At 45.7% G+C, this 25,065-nt stretch overlaps 1 protein-coding gene across 2 annotated transcripts in view; it reads right to left on the bottom strand.

Annotated features, from left to right (window-relative positions):
• Positions 1–2,496: 2,496 nt before the first annotated feature.
• Positions 2,497–25,065, bottom strand: part of LOC139678363 (gamma-aminobutyric acid receptor subunit beta-4) — a 72,583-nt gene continuing 50,014 nt past the window's right edge. Inside the window, exons 5-9 of one of the 2 annotated variants that reach the window (XM_071569128.1) lie at positions 12,784–12,866; positions 8,466–8,603; positions 6,721–6,873; positions 3,746–4,002; positions 2,497–3,260 (exon numbers count right to left, since the gene is read on the bottom strand). In XM_071569128.1, the coding sequence (XP_071425229.1) occupies positions 2,883–3,260; positions 3,746–4,002; positions 6,721–6,873; positions 8,466–8,603; positions 12,784–12,866 (1,009 nt within the window). In that variant the 3' untranslated portion in view covers positions 2,497–2,882. The remainder of the gene's footprint in view (positions 3,261–3,745; positions 4,003–6,720; positions 6,874–8,465; positions 8,604–12,783; positions 12,867–25,065) is intronic. The other variant, XM_071569129.1, reaches the window with a different exon arrangement.

Genomic DNA, 25,065 nt, shown 5'->3' with positions numbered 1-25,065 from the left:
GGGATCTGCAGTCATGACATGCATATATCCACCAATATTGTACTGCTGCTGTCATAAAACACGACTTAATGACTTCCACTAAAACATTTCAAAGATATTTCTGAGCAGAATCCCACTAGAAAGCACAACTTTCTCCATTGGCCAAGCTTTAAATTCCTGCATTTCAGGTAGACAGTACTACCCGATCCAGTCTTAGCTCTATTATCCAGCTCCAGTCACTATCCAGACTCTTATTCTTACACAGACTCCTATATAAACTGTAGTAATACTGGAAAAACTATTTTCAACAGCATTGCTCCTGAATGTGGATATACCAAGAGACTGTTCTGCAGGGCAGTGGAGAATCTAAGTCTGATTTAACAATTGTGCTAAAACCTTGGTGAGTCCAGGGAGGCCTGGACCAAATTCATGCAATGCATGAACATGAGAGAGGGAGATGGAGACAGGGTAATTTGGAAGGGTGGATGCTCTACTCTTATGCTTCAGACTCTGTATAATACACATTACTGATATAAAAATAATAATACTTATTACTCTGGTGAGGCCTGATCCTGCTTCATCCAAGTCATGGCAAAACTATCCATGACTTCAGTGTTACTAGATCAGGCCTACAGTGATTCACATTTTCATAGCATTGTACAGACATAAATTAGTAAATCAAAGATGTGCATTAGATTCATCTGTCATCTGAAAAACAGGAGTTTCCCTGGCCTCAAAGGATCACTCTGCTCTCCCAAACAATGAGAACCAAGGAAAAAGGAAGAGAATGCTAGCAGGAAAATAAAGGGATGGTTGGATAAAGGGCAATGTGAGTGTCTATGGGTTGGGCAGGAAAAAATTCCATCAGGTAAGAACATGGTTCTCATTGATACTCCAGGAATGGCAGAATGACCCTAGGGTTAAAGTTTTGCACTTGTGAATTTATTATTTTCATGGCTTTTATTAATATTAAAAGGGAGATTATCAATCAGTGATTGCCAAAGTGGCCAATAATTCATTGATTTGCCTGAAAATCACTGGCTCCTTTGGAAAAAGCAGACCTTGCTCTCCAAGGCCAAGTTACCCTTCTGTACCTTCATAATGATAGCCTGTGGATGGAAGCTGCTACAGACTTAGGGGCTTCCACAAGCACCAACAGGCTCAGCATTTTCATTAGAACCTTCACCCTGCCCAGTCTTTGAAGACCATCACCTTCCAGCAGAATGATGATCCATGGAACTCTGCTGCATCCTTAGCTACATCTTCTGCAAGAAAGGGCATAGGGTGCTTTTCTCTACATTCTGCATGTGTCAACAAACATAATGCAAGACCTGATAGAAGCAATACAGTTCAGAGGTTGCCAGCCCACCTTTTGCTTCTGACCTTCCTAGGAAAGGGGATAATAATAATTTCCATAATTTTTTCATCCTGAAGCATAACAAAGTTAACTGACATCCAGCCTTTCCTGCAACTTGATGTAGGCTGTGGTCACTCAGTGGGCTGGAGTGTGGAGTCTATTGTCTGGCATAAGGAACAGGAAGAGAGGGGGAAGGATTGTTGGAGTCCTGAAACTGCTCTTCTCTCCAAACTCTATAAGAAAGATGCAGGGTGGGAATGACTAGGAACAACCCCTCCTTTCAGGACTGAATCAGCTTAGTCTCCTAGAGATCAGATACAAGAAGTGAACAGTAGCATTATCCCATTGCTGATGCCCAAGACACTCTCTTTCCTCAGCCAGTGTATTTTTGCACACTCTACCTCTCCAGCTCTGTCTCTGTGATTCAAAGCTGGGGCTCCAACCTCACCAAGTTGCAATGAGCAAACAAACCCTTGCTATTCCCCCCAGAACACTGCCAGTTAAATGTCATCTGTGTTCTCTTTCTACAAAAGGTATTACAAAACCCCCCTCCCCAGCTCCCCTCCCTAGAGAACATGCTTGCACACACACATCCATATCAACACACGTGCCCACATACACTCACACGGATGCGCCACACACATACACACACATTCATACAGGAAAAACAGCTTGCAAACTCCTGAAGGTGGAAAAAGGCATCTTGCAAATGTGCCTTGTTTTTCATAAGTTCCCTCCTCCCCCCCTCCCATAACCCCACATTGCCCCTTCCCTCCCAAATAATTGCCTTGTCCTCCCCCCTTCCCAGCTCTTCCAAAATAAATATTCTTTTATTTGTTGGTTTAAAAGATTCTTTTAGGCTTGTAAGCAAGAGAGAGGGAGAGAGAAAAAGAAAAGAAAAATCCTGTAGCATGAGAATGAAACCCCATCACCTCATGAATCCATGAAAGAATAAACATGAAGGGATTAAGAACAGTGATAGAAATATTAAAAAATATAATAAAACTGAAAAGTGAAAGATGAAGTTCAGTAGTGAAATGGAAGTGAGGATAGCACATTAGTGAGCACAGCCAAAGATAACCTATCACCCCCATCAGGTTTTGACTCAATTTCTTTAAATCTCCCCCCACTTTAAAAAAAAAAACAACTTTTCTTGGTTGGGGGGGGGGGGAGTGTGTGTGTGTTTTTTTTCTTTTTTTTCCATATTTTTATCTTTTTTTTTCTTTCCTTTTTTCTTTTTTTTTTTTGTGTTTTTGTTGTTTTTTTACAATGGTTTAAGTCCTTCAGCAGGAAACCAAAATTAAGACAAACACATCCCTCCCTGAAACCAAACCCCCTCCCATACCCTTCTCTCCCTCACCCCACCCCACACTCCGTGGTTCTACATGTGCTGAAAAGAGAAGAGTAAGCTTAGAATAAATCTAATGAATCATAGGAATAAATGACAATGATAGTAAAGAGTAAAACCCAAACCCAAAAGACCACAACACTCCTGTGTTGTCATTGTCTGAGTGTCTGTCCCTATCTCTCTTGGAGGCCGCAGGCATCAATTTACATAGTACAACCAGTAAACAAGGTTGAAGAATCCAAAAGTGATTGGAAAAATGATTCGTGACCACTTGTCAATGGTGCTGACGTCTGTCAGGTCTGGGATTTTGAGCTTCAGCTTTGATGACCGCCGGCGCAGGCGGCAGTTGGCGCGGTTGCGTGCCGCAGCGTGGTGGGTCAGCGGGACGTGGCGGTCCAGGGTCGGGTGGTGCCCAAAGCCATCCCGAGAGGCCAGCTGCTTGCGGAACTGGATTCCTGAGCCTTCAAAGGACATGACAGAGTTTCGAGAGTCGCCGACGCTGCTCATCATGTCCGTGGCCAGCAGCTCGTTGTTCATCTCCAGAGTGCTGAGGAGGATGTTACCATAAGGGTCAACCTGGAACAGGGGAGACAGAGAGAAAGGTAGTGGGGATGCCCTGTGCAGAAAGCACATGCCATCAGGGGTGATTATGAACTGTTTTCTGTGTTAACAATACCACTGAGGGGGTCATTTGTGAGCTCTGAACATGCTGCATTTGAAAGTGGCATCCACTGCTGCTGGAGTTGAAGGACCATCCACATGTGCTTACAGTGAACTTTTGAGTGGGATGGTGTGCTTCTGCCAACACAATAGGAAGGACTGAAAGCCACAGAGGTGCTTTTGGGTACACCTGCTCCCATGCAAGAGGATGGTCCTGATGAGACTGGTTTGAGGATGATTCACAAAATGATCAAGAAGAAAAAATTCCTAGTAATCACCAGACATGGAAACCTGAGTTCATCTCTGGTGATGAGGACAAAGGCTGCCCCACAGCTCATCCAGGACTGAACAAACAGTGAAGAGCCTGAATTCTCCGGCCACAATGGAAGTAGAGAACAAACCTGCTCTCTCACCCTCTTCTCCTCGTAACGGTGACGCTCATTGTTGGCCTTGCTGATCCGCTCACTCTGCTTCTTTTGCTGCCGGGGCCCTCGCCCGAAGAATATGTAGTTGACAAAAGCATATTCCAGGAGTGCCAGGAACACAAAGACAAAGCAGCCCATGAGATAAACATCGATAGCCTTCACATAAGGGATCTTGGGGAGAGTCTCCCGCAGGTGGGTGTTGATGGTAGTCATTGTAAGTACCGTGGTGACCCCTGTAAGGAGAGGGTAGGTGCTCTGTTACTAACATGAGATGGTTTCCTGAAATGCCATTCTCAGCTTCCCCATTCCTCCTCCTAGCTGGACAACCTCAGGAGGGATGGGAGCAGTGCAACTCGGAAGAAAATCATCATTATTCTAAGCCCAGTTGACCAGTACAAATCACTGCAGAAAATAAACCAGCTGCAAACAGCTGGAGAAAATACCAAAGGTGAGTATCATCAGGAAGATGGGGATCAACATCTTCTGGACCTTGTTGCTTTAAGTCCTTCCTAATTCTCCTCCTTTCCCTCAGTGTGGTACGAAATACTCAGTTTTGCTCTGTCTTTTAACCTCTCTTCCTCTCTTTTTTTCTACCTCACGAACTCACCAGGCTTCACTGTGTGCTATTGAATGGCTCAGTGTCCTTCACATGAATTTATAATCTGCTATGTCTTTCCAATGCCATGAACAGAAGAATGAGTGAAGAGATTCACCCCTCCATGGTGCTCTTTTTTTTTCTTTTTTTTTTTTTTGCCTGCCTCAGAGGCTTCTGTTTACATCCTTGACCCATCAATTCCCACTTTCCTCTAACCGGCTTTACCACTCATTACTTTAATTATCACCTGTACACACTTCTTCCATGGTTCTCACACTCCTTTTTAGGCCTACTCATATTTCTTGCATCTTAAATAAGCATTTTATGAACACTCCTGTCCCCATCTACTCAGCCTCCAAAATCCTGATGTACCATGATTACTCTCACAGCTCCAGTCCTCTCCTTCAGTTTCTTCTCAGACTCTTCCCTTCTCTGGACTGTCAGAGCAGCCTCAGAACTGTCTCTCTGATAGTCTGCCACCTCCAAAAAGCTGGCAAGGAGCCTTCATATTTCTTTTGGGGGTGGTAACTCTTCCTCTTCAACATAGTCTTCTTATCCCACTTCTGTACCTCAGGTGTCCTTATTTACTACACTACCTTGTTGTTCTCCTTTTATTCTAGTGTTCTTCCTTTTTATCTATCTGTTAACAGTGTTATTAGTCTCAATGATTTAATTTGCTCCTCTGGTTTCAGCCCTACCTCTACAGTGATGGCTCTCAAAGTTCTCTGCATCCTGGACCTCTGCTTGTCCTAATTCTCCTACACCCTTGTTGTGTCTTAGTGTAATTCCTGACTAAAGACTTAAAGAACTGGTAGTCTTCTGCTGAGTAAGCAGAAGGGAGTTATATTTATAACATAAAATATATTGTATTATCTATATTTAGGCAGCAACCTAACTATCCAAAAATCTTAGGCAAAGCAAGGGGGAATAGAGTATTCTATGTGGCTCCATTAAGAACTGGACAAATTACAATGGAGACTTAGGGCAGAGGCAAAGAAGACCCTTTTGACTGTATGAGGTAAATCTGGAGATAAAATGACCAGAAGAGGCTGTGGAATCTCCTTTTTTGGAGCTTTTTAATGATAAGTTAGGTAGAGAACTGTCAGAAATATTTTTGGGAGAGCTGTTCCAGTTGTGATCTATAATGTTTTCTTCTGTCTTTTCCTTTGAATCTAGATGTCAGAAGAAATTTAACAGCTGTGCATCTCACATCCAACCCTTCTGCTTGAGCTTTCACTGTGCCAACAATGCCTACCGTGGTCTCTTTTTCTTCTCTCACTGATTATATTCTTGTCAATGCAACTTACCTTTTTAATTTACTGTGTTCTTCTTCTTCCCTCCCTGTCTCTCTGCCCCAGCCTCTCCAAGAAAGCACAGCCAAAACACCTATTTTATACCTTTGCACAAACCATTCTCCCCCTCTGGGTCTTCTCAGACTCTGTCTTCTTCTAAAGCTAATTTAAATCCCAACCTTTCCTGTAAGACTCAGCCTCTACCTGTGCTTCATTGCCTCTCTGAGCCTTTTTCCACTCACAGATCCAATCCTGCTCCTTCCCTATCTCTTCTGTTGCCTCTGAACTTTACTATGTTGCACACCCCATTCTCATATGACACTCATCCCCTCTTTCTCTTGTTCCTTCAAAATCCTCATCTGCACTCCACCCCCACTTTCCTCCTGTTGCTTAAAAGACTTCATTTTTTTCTTCTTATAGGAAAACATTCTCATTTAGGGGACCATGTGCTTAAGAAGAACTTGGACTTCAACTACTGGGACACATTTCCCTTGGCTATGAAGGTCTTCAGCTACAAAAAGTGTCTGTAAGGGGCCTGAATCATCATGAAAATGTGTAATGCCCCTTCCTTTCTTTCTTTCATCTTTTAACCATTCACATACTGCTCTTTGGCCACTCATCCTCAGCATTTATCATCTAACTAACCAGTCCTGGCACACCTGTTGACAAAGAGGTGCCCAGATTTCTCTTCTTAAGAAAACCAGTACAAACCAGAGTGAAGGCACTGGTGTGCTCATGGCATGTCAGAGTTTCACATATCTGAGAATCTGTGACCATTCATTTTTTTTGTTTAGAGAGTTTAAACCATTATGGTAGAACTTTTACTGACTAAAATAAAACAGATTCCAGCTTGGGAAGTAGTAATACTTCTAAACAAAAAACCATAGCTCTTCTGACTGAAAATTTAAAGTTTGCTCTCAAAAAAAACCCAGTCCATTTCAGATGACAACTTTGACAGATCTATGTGCTTAATTGCTACCGCATAAAGAAAAGGTATTTTCTGTCTTACAGCTGATCTCCCACCTGAAAACACCTTCTCCAACATGTAATGAAAAGGTACATACCCAGTGCCACTCGTGCAGCAGAAGCATCATAATTAATCCAGAAGGAGACCCAGGACAGGATGGTGATGAGGATAGATGGCATGTAAGTCTGTAGGATGAAGTAACCAATGTTCCTCTTAATCCGGAAACTCAACGATAAGCGCAAATACGAACCTGCCAATGAGATATTACAGGGAGATGCTTCTTTGAGAGGAGGGCAAGGCTGTATTTATGGTAAGAGTTTAGGTTAGGAATTGAAATTTTATTTGGAAAATGCTCCCAAGAGGCAGGAATAATGAGAAATCTCTTTTTTCCTTCATTTGGTTAGGCAGACTCATCAGTTTTTGAAAGCGGTCTCTTCAGGATCTGCTCAGTTGTCTCAGAATATTAAGAAGAAAGAAACTACATAAGTTACATTATTATATCAGACATCATGGGAGAATGGCTTTTATTATGGTACCAGCCAATTTGACAGAGGCTTACACGGGAGACTTTAACCCTATATTTGGGTGCCATGAGATGGTTTTCCAATGTTTCATGTGCTACCTTTGCCTCCAAACAGCAATAAAGATCTTAATCATATTTTTCCCATGCTGTTCTAAAAATGGGTTATGGTCAGACTGGGCAAATTCAAATGCAAATAGAGTGGTGTTAGTTAATCTGTAGGTCTCTTTTTTATTATTTTCAAGTTGTTGCAACTTCCTCCTAATCTTTTAGAAAACCTAATGAGGATAGTGAGGACACTAAGTACTTTTACAGTCCTTCCACTGGAGCAAGCTAATTTTGACAGAGAGAAAGCAGAGACTCTTTCATTGCTATGAGACAAAGTCCAAGTCATTCCTCCTTCCCACCTCTGTCCCTTAGGCAACACAGCAGCCTGAAACACAGGTGTAATCCTGGTTTAGCAGCTCAAGTAACAAGAGAACAAGAGGTTTTAACAATCAAGGAGGTAGACGGGGGATAAGGAGGTATTATTCTCTCATTACTATGCGCCACTTTCTTAGGTTGAATACAATATTTCATCAGTCTTTTTTTTAAGGTTTTACCTATTTAGACTGCAAACTTCTTTTGGAGTGCTTCTTATTGTGGGTCTCTGGATTACCATTGCAACAGGACCCTGCTCTCAGCATGCCCCCAGGGCACTGTTGTAACATCACCATCTGACACCACTGCTGGTAGACTGTGTTTTCTTGGCATTTCAAAAATTGTCCTGTTTAACAGATGTGGGGTATGCTGTTATGGCAGTGAATCCTACCTCACATCAAAGTGAAGACAGCAACCAAAATCCAAACCCCTCCAATTTTCCTACTGGCAGTATCTAAGTCGTCCCAGGTATTCTCACCAAATCTTTTTATTGCCCTGTACAGACAGGTTTGCATCATTTCATAAACCACTTGCTTTTCAATGGATATATTCTTCACCTTACTATTGCACCTAGATTAGATACAGGTGTAAACCACAAAAAAGTTAGATAAAGGCTAAGAACCTTCTAAAGGAGTTCTGTTTTGAGCCCAATCAATGTTTTGACTTGGAAAGGAGAACAACTGCAGCAAGAAAATGATCCTCTCTTTCAAGAGAAGTAGAAAAAAAAAAGAGAAAAAAGAAAAATAAGAAAAAAGCAAAGTTGGTTGCCACAGAATATGCCTCTTTTCTAAAGGAACAATACCCTAAGTTGAAGTCTAGAGCCTAAATTAGTGTCTCAGCATCTGAATCAGAGTAATAACCACATTGACACTGCTCATCACATCCCTTCACTGGAGACTCACCAGTGGTGAAGACCACTTCCCTGCTGACCAGCCTCTGCTCGATAATGGTGAACTGGGGCAGCTCCAGCACCTCCATCCCCGTGACAGCCGAATCATTTCCTTGCCAGAAGAAGACAATGTCATCAACCGTGTAACCATCTGTGGAGATGAAGAAGCACAGAGGGAGAACTAAGCTGACAAGCTGGATCAGATGACACCCCCATTTTCACTAAGGTGATGCGGAGAAGGATCCAAAAGAAAGCTCACACCATCAGATAGCAAGCCTAGACCCTCTCTGCTCCTGTCTTTTTCTTCCTCAGCTGAGGTTGGCAGTACAGTCCCCAGGAGAAGAGGAAAATATTGCTTAGAGCTCTCACTTCTGGCTAGAATTCAGGAGAAAAAGGTGTAACATGGCCCATCAAGCCTCAACTTGAGCTACATAATCCCTGTAGCTGACATGACAGGGACTTGTGCACCAGAAATCCCTGTCAAATGCATCAAACATAGCATTTTGCTTTTTAAAAACTGCCTGGTTTTACCAGGAGGGGGAGACCACACAATACAGACTGGTGGGGACTGAGTAAACAGGGCATTGCACTATTAAAAATTCCCAAAGAGAGAATGATCGACAACTGCAGTTGCAAAGAAGTTTGAAGGGCAGAGCACCTTCCTCTTCTAAGTAATCTTAGTCAAAATTTGGATCTGAGAAAGGCACAGAGTCTCTGAGATTGGGGGCTGCTTTTACCAAGTGCTCCTGAGAAGGGCAGTAATGGGAGAAGAGAGGAAGGGGAGTTGGACTTGTAACAAATATCCATCCCTTGCATTTCAAGATAATGGGTTTGCTGACTCAGTCGAGGGTACAGCCTCTCAATTTAACCCCAAACTATACATGCCAAACTGGGCTGCATAGGCTGGAAGCACTGAGGAACCCAAAGCCACGGTCTCAGGAGAAAGACCCCCCCAGATGCTCTGGATTTGCAGCAAATGAGGCCCACGGCATGAAATCATACAGCTCCCCTCCCATCAGTGCAATGTTCACTATCCTGCCTGTTGCCCTTGTGGGCAAGCATTCATGTCCACTTGCAAATTAACATCTCTTGTGGCAAGCTTAGAAGACCTGTGGCTGTTGCTGCACAAGGCATGGCCTCTTATCCTAAGCAAAGTGTAGAGATGCACGGGAGCAACTCTGCATTCAGTGCGCAGTGAGATATGCATAGGCTTTGGTACAGCAGGGTGCAAGACTGCCTTTAGAGCCTGAGCCTCACCTGTGCCCACAGACAGCTTTTATTCACCATCTGCAGTGCAGCACAGCAGCCTGACTTACTCACAGACAGGCAGCTGCCTGGCAATGCCCAACAAGGGTAACACCCAGTAAGGAGAGCTGCCACCAAAACCAGCACCAGTGGATTAGTGGGATCAAGGAAATGAAGAGCTGTTGAATGCACCATGAAGGAGAAATTCTTCTCCATAGCCTTGGGGGCCAAAAGTTACCCCAGATCATAGCTGAACCTTCTAGGATGGTGTCATTCTGCAGCTCCTGGGTGGACAAAGGGTTCAGCAATCTGGTCTGATCTCAGCACTGACCCTGCTTTGAGCTGCAGGATCGACTATAGACACCCTCAGGTTTCTTCCCAAACTGAATTATTTGATGACTGTGCAGTCTCCAAACCCACATCCTGTGCTCTCAGTCATTACCGTGCTTATTCATGGGTGCTAAAAAGTAAAACCAATCTTCCAAATGCCATGCCACATCTGTTCCTGATGTAAATCAGCTAAGCCAGGGCTCTACCTCTTCCCCCAACTAGCATGTTCCTGCTCCCACAGCAGGAAGCAGTAAAGCACCCACACCTGTGAGCACACCCTTAGGTTATTCTCTCATCTACTGCAAACCCCGGCATGTCGCAGGATGTCACACTGCCTCAGTAACCCAGGTCTGTGCACAGGAACTGGTGTTTGCATCTGAATGCAGCATCTCTACCAGAGCACTCAGACCCAGGCTGGGAAGCAACAAGAAACAGCCAAGTCCCCCCCTCCTCCCTGTGGCTGATTCCAGCAGCTCCAACTCTCTCACAGCTAAAAACATTGTGCACGATTTTACATTTGAATTCATCTGGCTCAGACTTTCAGGCTCTGACGGTTGTTCTGAATTTCTCCTGGAGGTTCCCAAGCCATTTCTACCCAGCACTACCCCTCAGCAGAGGTGCACCCAGTCTGTAAACAATTCACCTCTCTACCTCCTTTGCAGTAAACAAATCAGATTGAGCTATTGAGGTTTCTCACTGCAAAACATCTGCCCTAGCCCTTGAACCACTTTTCACCATCTTTTCTCAATCTCTTCTGATTTGTTAACTTCATTTCTAAATTTTGGAACCCAAATATAGACAGAGCCCCTTTCCCCCATCTCACAAAAATCATACTCAGAAGCCAGTGGATTCTCTGCTCTGACTCACGGCTCCCCTGGTTTATATAACCAAGGCTCACTCCAGCCCTTTGTGCCAGGGCCCTGCCACGAAACCTCCAGCTGTGGTGCTCAGGACTCCCATCCCTTCAGCATCTCCCCCACTTGATGTCCATGAGGGTCCAAACCCCTGGGGCTGGCAGCCTGGCCCTGCCCTCCCACACCCCTGCACAGACCTCTGTGTTGAGCCGTATTCAAACACATTCTGGATGGATTCAAACTGGGAAGGATTCAAATGTGCAGTAAGCAAGCCCCGCACACTTCTATCTTCATCATCCACAAATTTAACAGCAGTGACTTCAATTTACTTCCTGATCAGCAACAAAAATGTCAAATTACAGTAACTAATTTTAGGACAAACTCACAGTTAACTGGCTTTATTCCATTTCTTCTATGACCTGCTGGTATTGGGCAACAATTTTTGTAGTTTTATTTTTTATTATGGCATTATGCAATATGAAATCAAACATGTTTTTCGGGAAGCCATTTTTCAAGAATGTTTCTAAAGGGAAAGGTTGTTCAGTCAAAAAATAAAGGCTTTGCTTTGATTTCTAGCTTTAAAAAGAAAACCAAATTTCTCAATTTTACTTTTAAAAGGTAAATGAACTTTTCACAATGATAAATCATTCCAATCTGAAATATAAAAAGTATTTAACAGGCTGCCTCATCAGTTTTTGTTGAATCCTGGCGTACACATGGGCAGGGGTTTATGGGGTGGAGGGGCTATTTTTGGAGTGGAGGGGTGGGATCAACAGGCAGTGCCAGCACTGGCTTATCTCCTGCAGGGAAGTGCCCAGAGTTGCTGTGGGGCAGGAGACCCCATCTGTCTACTGCTTCTTCCCAAACCCAGCGCCCCTGCACCACAAAAGGGTTATTTCTCCGAGGTTTGGGTTGGTTTTCTTTTTAATACAATTTGGGGTTTAATCCAGCCATAAGATGACTGTTATTCTGGAGCTGGATGGACTTGGAAGCAAAGAAAATGGAGCCCTGCAGATGTCAAATGTGCAAGTAAAAGACAAAAGCTGTGAGGAAGGAAAGAACTAAATCTCTTCTTGAATCTTAGAAATATTGTAAGGAATTGCAGCTTCGACTAACAAATTGGCTTGACATGACCCATTAAGAACAAAATCGCAACCCAGGGAACTGTGGGTAATTCTCTGCCTTCTGTTTTCTTGGTTGTACTGTAAACCATTCTCAAAATGCTAAGGAGTGCCAAGAATGACACGACATGGCATTAGTGCCTCCAGCAGGACCTAATTTCCATCCCATTACCCACCACGCCAAGCACTGTGGTGGCAGCACATCCCGAGGCACAGGCAGGACGGGTATGGCAGCACAGCACCTTCTGACTATGGGTGTTGTGGGACCCCTTGGATGGGAAAAGCAATTCTCTGATAATCACCACTGAAGCTGCATCACCATTAATTCTGAGATCTGCTGCTCTGGACCACTTCTGGAGGGATACTGCAGTGCATTTTTGTAAGGGAGAGCCAGTATAGCTGGAAGAGGATTTCCATAGGAGTCAAGGGAAGATCCAGGCAGGGAGGGACCACAGGAGGGCAGGGGTCCCACCTCCACACAATGTGGAGTCAGCCACAAGTGAGAACAGGTTTCCAGGGTTCTCTTTGGGCTAGGGGAGGCTTCCACCACCCTCCTGACAGTGATTTTAATGCCCAGCCTGGTGCTGGAGCTCCGTTTTCCTGGGAATTTCCCCCATGAGGTTGCCTCAGGATAGTGTTTAGATGAGGGAGCCTGGTCCTGCCCCAGGGGATGTCTAGGATGGGTGGCCTGTAACACCCTGAGGACGCATCCCACAAGCAGGAAGCTGTGGCTGGGGTGGGTGGCATCAGGTGGCACCGTGTGGGCACAAGGAATACGCACAGCTCTCGATCTCCAGCGTGCAGTTCTGCTGGTCCAGGGGGTACCTCCGCAGGTCCATCATGCAGGCGGCTGTGGTGGTGATCCTGAAAGGAGAAGAGAGAGAGAAAAAAAATTCAGTTGTGTTTGGCTTTTTTTCTTACAGAAAAAAAAAGATAAATGAAAGGCAGAAGTGAAAGTCAGGCAGCATTTGGGGCCGCTGTTTCCCTGGAAACCAGGGAGATCCGTGGTGGGAGGTGTGCAGGGTGGAGGGCTGGATGCAGCTCACCCCCAAAGGCATGGCATAAACCCTCTGTGACTCACGTCAGCAAGGCAGTGTCTCTATTAACCAGGTGGGGAGGGACTTGTGTTCCTCTGCCTCTCCCTTGAGAGAGACAAAGAATCCAGGAACAGGCAGAACTATGGCTGGGGGGGGAAGACAAGCGGCATGTCCATATTTGAGGGAGACAGCTAACGTGTCTGTGAACCAGATGATGTACTGATTAAATTGCCCATCAATGACCTATGGAGAAGAATAGCTAATCACATCATCACCCCCATTTCCTGCCAGGTTGCCCCAATGACCCCAATTGCAGCCCCCTCACCTTACCCACTTTGGCACTACAGAATCCAAAGCCCAGACCCTACTGGCACAGTCCTCCTGCTCCTGTGGGCTCACAACTCTGGTAACAGAGTCACTCATGCGCAAATGATTGCGTGATCGAGATTCGTGAAAGACACGTGGGGGTGTGTGTGCATCCCCCCTGAAAAATAAGTGTGGGGGAGAACGAGGCTGGGTGTTGTTTTGGGGGTGTAGTAGCATGGGGTGGGGGCAGAGCAGCACGGTGGTGAGGTTCAGATGAGGATGTGAGGAGGGTTTGTGTGTTACATGTTGTATTTGAAGGAGCACTGCTCTCTGGGATGGGGAACTTTGGGGTGGGATAGATAAGGGAAGAGGGCATGAAGCAGGGACAGAGCAAACTCACCAGCCTGGCAACACCACCCTGGAGTTGACAGGCAACCCCTGTGCCTCAAATATATTGCTCCCCTTTCCCCTTAATGCAGTTTTCTTCCCGTGCAATAAATGTGTGCGGAGGGCTGAAGAAGGGGGAGAGATTGGTGCATTCTCCCCCTATTTTTTTCAATTAACCATCTGGAAGGGATTTATCAAGCTACACATTTTTTACTATGTAGGCATAACCAGTGAACTGTTAACGAGAAAGCTTTATCTTCTGAGCCCTGTGGCCTGGGAGAGAGAAAAGACAGGAAAAAAGAAAAACAAGACAGCAGAGAGAATGAGACGGCGAACCAGTGAGAAAGAAGGAGGTAAAAAAAAAAAAAGAAAAAAACATCAATGGCAGAAAAAGAGACCAGAAAGGGGGAGGGAATGTGTGAAGCGGGACAGAAAATTGAAACTAGGAAGGGGGGAGAAAGAAGGTGGGGGGACAAGCACCCATGGGAGAGGACTGCCCCAGTGAGGGTATTGGGACAGGGGCTGTGGCAGGGCAGGCTGGCAGCCCTGCAGAGCTGCTGGCTCTTTAAGAAATCTCGTGTGCTAAATTTATCTTCTCTGCTGTCTGTGAAGTCTGTTTGTAGGAGATGAAGCCTTGAGGAGAGCCTTTGCCACTGCCTGCCGTGCTATAAATAGATCCAAAGAGACGAGGGGAATTTATATATATCCTCACTGGGTCTAGATACAACACTGCAACTGCCCTCTCTCTGAGCAGGGGGCCCAGGCGAGTTCTTAACCCTTTTATCTGTAATGCAGTTGGGGTGGAGGAGACAGCTCAGAGGGGGAGAAGGATAACAGGACAAAAGCCACTTAAAAATTACCACCATGGCTTTTGGATTTCATGTATTGCTTTTACAGCCTCCCAGTTTGGCATCTCCAGGAGGGCAGCTGGAAACACAATGCCTCTCCCACCCTAACCTTTCCTGTCTGGGGTAACTGGGCACAGGAGATGACAGTGGGGGGGGCAGATCCAAAGAGCCCCTGGGGGGAGCTGCAACCTTGCCAGGAAAGCCCAAGGTTGGAGGTGCAGAGTCCATCCTGGCCAGGCACTGAGACCAAAGAGTCATGCACGGGTATGACTCATCCCCCAATGCCGCACACTGCACTCACTATATATATTATACTGCACCCGTGGGAAATGGCAGTTACAAATGCGTTTTCCTGTTTTCCTTAAAGTGTGAGATGCAAAAATGTATTAAATGAAAATTTTCCACCCCATTTGTGGACCCTGTGGGCTAAAACCTTTTTCCACAGTGTCCATCCCAAAATTGCAGCCTGGCTGGCTAACTTGGCCACACAAAGGACATCCTGGCTTCCACCTTTTCTGGTCTGAGAGAGACCCTCTTGCCAAGATTTGCTTATCACCTGCAGTGCTGGTTGGAGATGCAGAGTGTAACACAGTGAGATATGGCTACCACACTCCATGCACCAAACTGCGCTCACAGTAACAGCCAGCATAAATCCAGAGCCACTCCAATGATTTTTGCAAGATCACACCAATTTATATCAGCAGATATTTACATCAGGGCAGAATTTAGCCCCGTTGCTTCAAAAAGAAGAGAGCCACAGGACAGGTAGGACAGAAAGGAGAAAAACAAGATTAAGAGGACATCTGTCCTCAAAAGCTGGATAATTTCTCTTTCCTTCTGATTAAAGGGCGGGTGTATCCACACCATACAGCTCAGCATCCTCCAGAGACCCCTCAGTTTGATGCAGGTTGCAAACTCCTGGTGATCTGCCCATGTAATGCAGCTTGGGCAGGTGAAAATTGGAACCATGTCAGGTTTTGTTGTGCTTTTAGAGCCGAGGTAGCACAGTTGTCTGCGGCTGTGCCAGGCTGGAGCCACCTGCTCACCCAGAGCATTTCAGCTGCAGTGCCTCGCAAGCCCAGGCATAGAGCACCACAGGAGCATCTGGATGTGTAAGGGGTCTCCTGAAGCATAACAAGATGGAAGAGGAAGCTGGTCTGGGGCACCAGGTCCAGCTCAAGTCCTGCCTCTGGGTTTCTCAACCTCGACAAATCAGTCCAACTTGGGATAAAGAAAGTGATATTCCAGAGAGGATGGGAGTGTTTAGTTCTTTAGACTTCCAATCTTAAAAAGCATCCTGGACACCAGCTTGCCTTTGATATGCCCTTCTTGAAGTTGATGGGTGACCCACAGCATCACAACCCTGTCATAGCTTTACACAGCACCTGCCAATATTAGTGAAATGCCCACCTGTGACCTCTGTGACTAACTCAACATTCACTTGCTCCTAAGGAGGCCAACAACTGCTTTCTCAAGCTCCTTTAGGGGCTGTGTACTATGGCAAGTTGGACTTATGAAGGGATGAGAGGCTTCATGCACCTCTGGCAGTCAAAGGGGGTTGTAAGCAAAACTCAGACACCCCAGTCACCATTTGGGGTCACAGCACGTGCCATCACTGGTCCAGAAGGGCATAGCACTAACCCTTGCCTCATGCTTTGATGAGTATAAACATATTACCTTGATATGCTCTGAGCTGTTGGGTGAAGAAATGTGTTTGCTTGGCATATAGAAGACTGAATGGGGAGTAGTGGGCAGAGAGATGGATGGGGGGATTGACACTAAGGAGCTTCTGTCTCAACAGGGTTAACAGGCAATCAAAGTGGAAGGAAAGTAAGAGGTGGAAAAATGAGAAGAGGTTCAAATACTGATAACAGCATGAGCATTGATGGGGGAGGTAACAGGGGAACTAAGAGATAGAAGAGCAGATAGTGCAGGACAGGCCACCAGGGTAAGGGAGCAGAGCCAAGGGATCAGGGAATGTAAGGAGTAAAGTAGCCTGGGGAGGAAAAGCCAGAGAAGAATGAGAAGTTAAAAGACAGAAAGCAGAGGAGCAGATACTCTGAGAAGGGAGATGAGGAGAAAGAGAACAAACCATCATCCTCTAAACAGCTCTAGACAGAGCACACTGCCTCCAGAAGATGCAACCACAATGAAAGGGAGCAGTGAGCACAGGGACCAGAGGGAATGCCAGGGAAGGATGCCACCTTACCCATGGCGTTAGCATGAGGCACTGGCACCCAGCCAGGCTGCATCTTCTCCCTCCCCCTCCTCCTCTCTGGCTTCTCTACCCACCTCCCTCCCTTTTTAAATTCAGAAATTTGTGTGGTGTGAAATTTCATCTGCTTTGACGGCGATTCACAGAGACACTGCCCATCGGAGGGAAGAGCCTACGCTGGGCACAGTGCGCTCAGTGAAGCGTCCGGCTCCCTCCAGCTGCTGAGCTTGGCCACCACCCTCCATCTCCAGCTCCCCCTTCCTCCCTCAATCTCTGCCCACCCCGGGTGGTCTCTGCCTCCAGGTCAGCTCCCTCACATGTCACAACCTTTACAGCTCCTTCCCCAGAAAAAAGACATTCATGCCCTTGCCCTAATTGTTTCTCCTGAGGTCTGCAGGCAGTTCTACTATCAAGTAGCCAAGTCCTCACTGCCCTGCTACTCCACTGCACAGCTGGCAGGCAAACACAGTTCATTTAAGGGGAGAATGTGCTGTGGAGAAATCACCACACATCTCAGAGAAAAAAAAAAGATAAAGGGACACGTATGAGATGTTGAGCAGCTCTGGCAGGCTGTGGGCTGATGGATATCCCCTTCTCTTCCACCACTGAGTGGATGAAGCAGAAGCCAAAGCAACATGGATACCTAACTCTGGAGAATGCCCTTCATCCCCAGGCGAGGTACAGACCACCTCTGGAAAAACCATCACGAAGCTCTAAGTCACACAAGGTTAGTGCTGAGTCTCTGTTACAATGAGGAAAGCTCTGCCCTCTTAAAGCTTGTATGGATAAAGCAGATGCTGGCACAGGGAGGGTGATGCAGCCTCGACTGCTGCCCCTCCACCACTGCCTGCTCTGCACTCTGAGCCCAGCAGCAGCAGAGCACGGTCCCACCACAGCTGCAGCTCAAAAGGGAACACTCAAGTTCCTGCAAACCATCAGTCCTCCACAAATATTTCAGTTCTCTGATATGAACACCACCAGGCAGTTCATTCCCTCTCTGATCCTCCTCATCACTGTTTATTTATTAATGGTTTCTTCTGTCTTATTTAGAATGATTATATAAGTTCACAGACATGGAGCAGCTTTGAGCTCCAACCTGCCATTAAAATATGATGTGGTCAAATGTATCCTTTCCATCTCCTCCTTATGTTGTTGATGGTCGCATTCAAGGTAGCTGCTGATTCATCTCCTGCCCCAGTCAGATCTCCCTCTACCAAATTTCAGCCCTTAGCCATCCATTCATTCCCTAGATCATCTCCAGTATGACGGGTGAACCAAGCTCACCAGTCACAAGCGTAAGGGGTAAAAAATTACTTCCCCGAAATAGGATCTGATTTCATTAGGAGAAAGTCCAATCTCTCTAAGGAGGACTGGGTAGGGAAAGAGAGCAAGACTTTTGAGACATTCCTACAGCAAAAGGGGTCCCCTTGAGCTCAACTCCATAAAATAAACTACTGCACTGTCTGTATCATAACTACATCTATATCAGCAAACTAAACATGCCTGGCACTGTTTTCTGAGGTCAATGTTGACTGGTATGAAACAACCTCTGTCTACATTTAAATTCTTACCCCACACATAAGGATCTGGCTACATGCAGAAAGCCTACTGAAAATGGTCACCAGGATCTGCTGTGCTCTAAGTGGGAAATACCCAAAAGAATGTTTATAGACACAGAGCAAATCCAGGAAACAAACTGACTATGCTGGAAACTGATGTCCAGGAATATTTCCTGATACCTTTGGCTTCAAAAGGATGCTGACTAAAATTCAGTATGGATGAGAACAGGAGGACTACAGTGCAAATCCCCCTGACATTGTTTCTGATTCAAGGGGAGACACAGCCAGGAGTCACTTTACCTTGTTTTACAGTTATGGATTAAGTGCCATTATGTGGGGACTAACACAAACACTGTCACAGCAAAAGATAAACATTTAAGTTGCTATTTGCAACTTTTTGGATTTCAGATCTCCTGAGAAGCTAAAGATGCTCCTGTCCTCTCAGGATACAGACTCCCAAAGCTCACAACAGTTTGCAGCAATAAGGAGAAGGGATGGAAGCAGCTCAGGTTTCACAGGACTTATGCAGACTTGCCCCATGAGGCAAATTAGACTCCTAGGGGAATGTTGGTGACTTAACAGTAGAAAGAGAGACAAAATTACTGTTTTGCTAAACAAGGGAATAAAACCAAAACTGAGTTCTTATTCTGTACATTCTCAAAGTCAGTCATAAAAACGTGCTGGCAAATGTCACCTTCTGCCTGGCAGTAAGCACAAACTTCGAAGGGCCTGGAGGGATTTATAAGTTCATGGTGAATTTTTCTATTCTTTTAACATGGTCTGATCTTTGCAAACTTCTGGAGGTCATGACTGAACCAAGAGCAAGGCAAGGATATGGAATATTTTCCCTTTGTGTCTATTTGCCTAAATTGACTCCATAAGCCTTGGCAAAATCCTGCTAAGGTCACTCTGTTTCCAAAAGCATCTGTGCTTGCATAGGCATCCTTTGATAAATAACTGTGTGCACTGCACTCAGATGGGAGAGAAAAAAAGCTTCTCTAAACTAGTACTCAGGGTACCAGTCACCAAATCAACCATTTTTCCACCCTGGGAGAGTACAAAGCAGAATTGCCTTGACTGCAAGGTTTTTCTTTTCTATTCCATATGCACCATGTGTCTGACCAGTCACCAACTAGACCGGGGGACAAGAGAATCCCAAGTGGAACACCTTTAAAAAGATTTATTTGTTATGGGTGCTTCAGATACCAGCAGCCTGTACTTAGCAGAGCTATCTCTCTTCAACAACATCAGGCTAGGCCAAGTTGCATCAACAAAACAGTAACCCAAAAATTAAATCTGTGGGATGTGGCAAAGAATAGGCAAAGTCCAGGGATGGGCTTACAGTAGTGTCTGGGATAGGATAAGCAGGGAGACTAAGAGGTGCTGTTAGTGCAAGGTGGAGGTTCAGGGCATGCCAGTTGTTTCAGTGATCTGTCAGGAGACAGTGGATACTCCTTTGAGGAGGTGCAACCTTAAAACACTCATTTCACCACATCCCCGACCTCCATTTTTGCTAATAAACAAGTCAGACTTATAGGAGATGTAGCACAAGCAGCAATCCAGCCAGACTCTGATGGTGCTTGCCTTTGTTCTTGCAATATTAAGGATGGAGCAGCAGCTCTGGCTTGCTGCTTTGTCCTGTTTTAGCAGGCTTCAATTTCTTCCAGAGTTTCCAAGACTATTCAGAAATTCCATATTATTAAACTTTCTTCCAGTGTTTCCCATTAAATCCCTTATCCCAGCAATAGGAGGCAAAAATAAGAGGAGGGTCTGTCCTTAATCTCAGCTGGGGAGCTGAGCTCCAAATTAAATTCTCATTTCCGCTCACTCACCTAACAAACTCTTCCCCAACCTCCACATCTTTGTGCTAAGGAGCTGGGCCAAGGCAGAGCTCTGTGGTGAGACAGGACAAAGTTGCAGGACTAGCTCCAAGGGGGTGGATGAATGGATTTAAGTCCAACTCTTTGCAGCCAAGCTGCCAAGGGAGAGATTGCTGTCGCCTTTGGCGAACCTGTGGAGGGAGCAGGCAGAGCTCCTGGAGACAGGGTAGAGCCTGAATCATCTCTCATATTTACACAGAAACTTCTCCCAGGGAGGGAAAGGGAAGCAAAAATAGTGGATTTATTCCCTTCTGGCCTGTGAGATGGGAGAGGAAATTTGTTCAGTGGTCTCGGTATAGAATAAAAACTACTCGGCCTTAAAAACTCCTCCATCTTAACCCATCAGACCACCTTCTCTGCAGAAAATCACCTAACACCCATGAAGAAAACAAGGACAGGGCTCAAAACAGCAGGTTTCAAGTGAGACAGGAGGAGGAGAAAGCCTTCTATTGGCTGGAGAGCTAAGTAACCCTAAGCTGGGACCCAGGGAATGTAATACTGACAGGGCTGGGTCTTGGTTAAGCAGCAGATGGGAGATGTGAGCTATGAAGGAGCCCCCAAGATGAGCTCCAGCAGAGACCCAGCCATGGGGAATGGGCAGGGCAGCCATGAAGGCACTGCCCACTGGGATGGCATGGGGGGCTCTGACAGTGTGGGTGGGGTGCTTGACACAGGTCTGTCAACCTGCACTGCTTCCCTGTAGAAGATGAGCTCTGGCTGCTGCCTTGCCCAGGAACAAGGTCTGGTCCCCAAGTGGGTAAGCAGTAACTTGCTCCAGTGAGAGAGTTTATATCCCCCAGGAGCAGCTGACTGATGAGAACTTACCCAGAAAAGCAGAAATGCAGTACTGCCCAAGCAGATACACCCAGCTTCTCTCAGTTTAAAACTGCAAATTTTGAGTTGTTTGAAGTATGACAATTCTCTCTCCCTTGCTTTAAGCACAGAACAGGTATTTCCACTAGTGGAAATAACAGGGCTCTGCCTCCCCCAGGCTCAGAGCCCCACCATGCCTTGGCACCTGTTCGTGCTTCTACTCTGACTCATCTTCAAAACACCTCCTTGCATCATCGTGGACAGGAATACAAAAACTGGCAACACACATGCACACGTTCCCCACCACCACTCCCACCTTCACAGGAGGAGATCCCTCATTCTCCCTGCACAGGATTGTCTCCACCGTTAAATTCCTCTGCGGTTTTCCAGTTGCTCAGTTTACACTGCCTGGGCTCCTTGCCAGCCAGGCATCACATCTTGCTTGCTGTCCATCCAGCTTCGCGCCTGCTTCCCACTATCCCAGCTCCCCCTCGAGCCCAGGGACACATCCTGGGCTCCTCAGATCACCTGTTTTGCTGAAATCCAGTTTTGTCCCTAATTAGAATGAAATCAAATAGCTTGAAGATTTCCCTGAAGGATTTTTAAAGCTGGTTTCAAATACGATTTCCAATTACCATCCGAGAATTTCAGCATTGTTGCAGTTGTTTCTATTTTTAGGTCTCTGAAAACAGACAGCAAAATACTGATGACATCAGCACTTGACAAGCATCAACTTGTTTCACTACCAAATGGATGCTACATGGTCTAGAAAAGAAAATAAAAATCTCAGACCGTAATGTATAGCTTGTATGTGTGATAATGTAAAACTTCTTGAATATTGTGGCAGGGGTGGACTAGACAGTCTCTGGAGGACCAGAGAAAGCCTTGACAATTCTCCATCTTCCTCAGACATTAGCAGTGGTTCTAAAGCAGCTGAAATAGTGAGGGAAATATTAACATAAGTGAAACATTCTCTACATAAAACCAGGACTGAAACATCTACATCCTCTGAAATGCTTTGTCTTAAATGAAAAATTTGTCCATATTTTTTGTTTAAAATTTGGTGATGTCAAGGCAATTTTTGACCAAAAAAAAGCGATTAGGAGGAAAATTGTATTAAATTCAGCCAGTTCTATCCAGCTTTTTCTCACTATTTTGTTGATCTCCCTCCAATACCCAGTAATTGATTGCTTTGTCTTTGTGGGTAACACCTTCAAGCCTTGCTTTATACTGCAGAATTTCCACATAATTGCAGCATTTCCCTGTTTCATGCCATGGGTCAACAGCAATCCTGTGCCTCACTTTTCAATCCTGCAAGATATTCATGGGCCAGGTGAGTTCAGGCACCATCATGCCAGGTTACACCTCCTGCATCCTCCCATCCCACTGTGTGTTTGCAGAGGTAAGAGCACCTTCTGGGCTGAATCTGCACTCCAGGCCTCTCCTTGGCCTGGTGGGATTTATGCCATCTGCCAACTGTTTGGGGAAGGGGGTAGGGAACACCAGTCCTGCCTCCAGCCCTGCCGCAGCCCAGCATCACCGCTGCTGTTTATGCATTCTTTTGTTGGAGACCTGGCAACCAGCTTTTAATCTGAGCCTAGTGGGAATTAATTTTGGAGTAAGCTTTTGTATCGAGTGCTTTCCTAAGATGTAGCTGTATCACATCTGCTGCACTCCTTTCATCTGTTAATTTGCTAATTCTGTCCAAACCAAGAATATGCTATTCTGACACCCAGCTTTCACAATGGATTAAAGGTCTTCATTTACTCAGGCAAACAAGTTATCCGGAGTCTGATCGTGTTCTCACTAAAGTCAGACACAAAACATCCATTGACTTGGGTGTGAGCTACCTTGGACCTTAGAGTCTGATCCAGGTCTTGAGCCTGATTCCTCCTGTTGCTGGAGGCAGGAGCCTGCCAGGGTGTCATCCTCCCTGCTCTCTGACATCAGAGACTGCTGGAAAGGAAAAATGACTGTTGTGCCACAAATAGCATGATTGAGTCACTTTGCTACAGGTTCAGCTCAAAGGAGGAGGAAGTGACTGGCGAGAAGGTAGCCGGAGAAGGAGCGGATTTGTGGAATCTTGCTCAGGGCAAAATGAAAAAGCAAACAAAGAAAAAGAAATGGGAATTGCCTCCTTTGGCCTTCCTCCATCAGGGAAACTCCATTTTGTAAACTCTTCTGCAAAATTCAAGACAAGACAAGAGTGGGCTTCAAAATACAGGGTGGACCTGCAGTTCCCTTCCTGTTCAGAGGACAAGCCTGGGTGCATATTTACAAAAATGAAGTTAACACAGGTGAATGTTCAGTGACTATTTTCTTGCTTGCTTATGTCTGTTGTGCACATGGCTCTGTGTTTTTGAATAGGAACAGTTATTTGCACCCAGAAAACTGGACCTAGTACTTCTATTTTCAGCAAAATTGCAGGTGCACAGGTCAGTACAGAAAGTAGCCCTGAAGAAATCATTGCCCATACCACTATGAACAAAGCTAGAGGGACTTCAAGCATTCAGGGCACCTGGTTTGTCCCCGAGTGCTTTCAGCCAGCCACTCTGACCTGAGGTACAGTTCAGGAACAGGAGCTGCTGTTGCTTAATGCCTCATTTTCGCAATTGCCATTTTCTCCAGGGGCAAGAGAGCAGCTTCCAGGAAAACCAGCCAAAAGTTAAAACAACATAGGCAGCTTTTTCTATGGCCCTGAAAATAACAGGCAAACAGCTGTCATTTACTTTCTTTTGGCCTGAATGCAATTTTCCCCATCTCACCCATTTACACAGGTCATTTCAGGGAGCTGAGCTCCCTTCCCTGCACACCTGGCCCTGTGGGAGGAGAAGGGAAGGGACAGTGCTCGAGGTGCTTGCACAGTGTCCCAGCCTCAGCCAGCTCAAGTGCAAACCCTCCAAGGACTTCCACTGCCTGTCACCTGTGCTGCTGGGTTCACATTGCTCGTTACTTGAGCTGACTAAATGGCAGCTGATAAAAATATGCTAACACTTCTTCTTCTTTTGCTGTGCAGGTGTGTGTAAAGATTTCCCACCAGCCTGGGGGAGGCAGCTCTACGCACAGGTGGGCTGGCTCAGCAGCAAAGAGCAGCCTTAGCTTAGCAGTACTTTTTGTTCCCTCCTTCCCACAAGGCTGAATTTATGCTCCTACCTACCCCAAGCCAAAATATCTGGCCCAGCCTTCATTCCTGTTTTAATATAATGTGGAAATTTGGGGTAGTGAGCTGTGGGAAGGCTGTACTTCTCGTGGGTCAGTAAAGCTGGGTCAGGGCTCTCTGGCAGTATCAGCCAAACAACATCACCTGCCCACGCTAGAGGATACATGTACCTGTCCCGGGAAGGGAGAGGCACAACAAGGAGAGAGTCACAAACCTGGACTTGTTGCACTTTTTGCTGTCTCTGGGCCTGGAGCAAGCAGCATCCACTAATTGGCAAAAACAGTGCAAACATGATCCCATGTAACACAGCCTGTCCCTCAGCAGCAGCAGTGACTGCTGCTATTTTGGCTTCCCAGGACTCTGCCATGAGGAGAACAAAGTGCACAATCACCTTGCCCTGGCAGGTTGATGGCCTGGGCAGCCTCCTGCTTTGACCAGCCCTACCGTCCCCAAAACACTCCTGCTCCTTAAAGAGGATGAAAATAATCATACAAATCAAACTTTGCCACAAAATATGAAGCAGGAGCTGATACTGTAAATGGGAAGAGGTGGGTGTACCCTCTTTGAAGGAGAAAGATCTTTCCTCCCCCTTTGCTGCAGTGGGATGTAAGCCCGGAGCTGCTATCATAAACATTTGTAATTGTGGAGGCAGGTCAAAAGAGTCAGCTGTGAATTTTGAAAATGAAAAGGAAAAAAAAAAAGAATTAAATACCCACCAAAACCAAACCAATGACAAAAATCTCCAGATCCCAAATCAAAACAATATTAGAAGAAAAACAGGCAAATACAGGGCCGGGAAAATCATTGCCTGGGTTTCACTACAGCATCCTACAGTTGCAAATTCCCCTTTTAGCCCTC

Source organism: Pithys albifrons, chromosome 14 (assembly GCF_047495875.1).
Source record: "Pithys albifrons albifrons isolate INPA30051 chromosome 14, PitAlb_v1, whole genome shotgun sequence".
In the NCBI taxonomy this organism is placed as follows: domain Eukaryota; kingdom Metazoa; phylum Chordata; class Aves; order Passeriformes; family Thamnophilidae; genus Pithys; species Pithys albifrons.
This window is presented reverse-complemented; position numbering and strand designations above follow the sequence as displayed.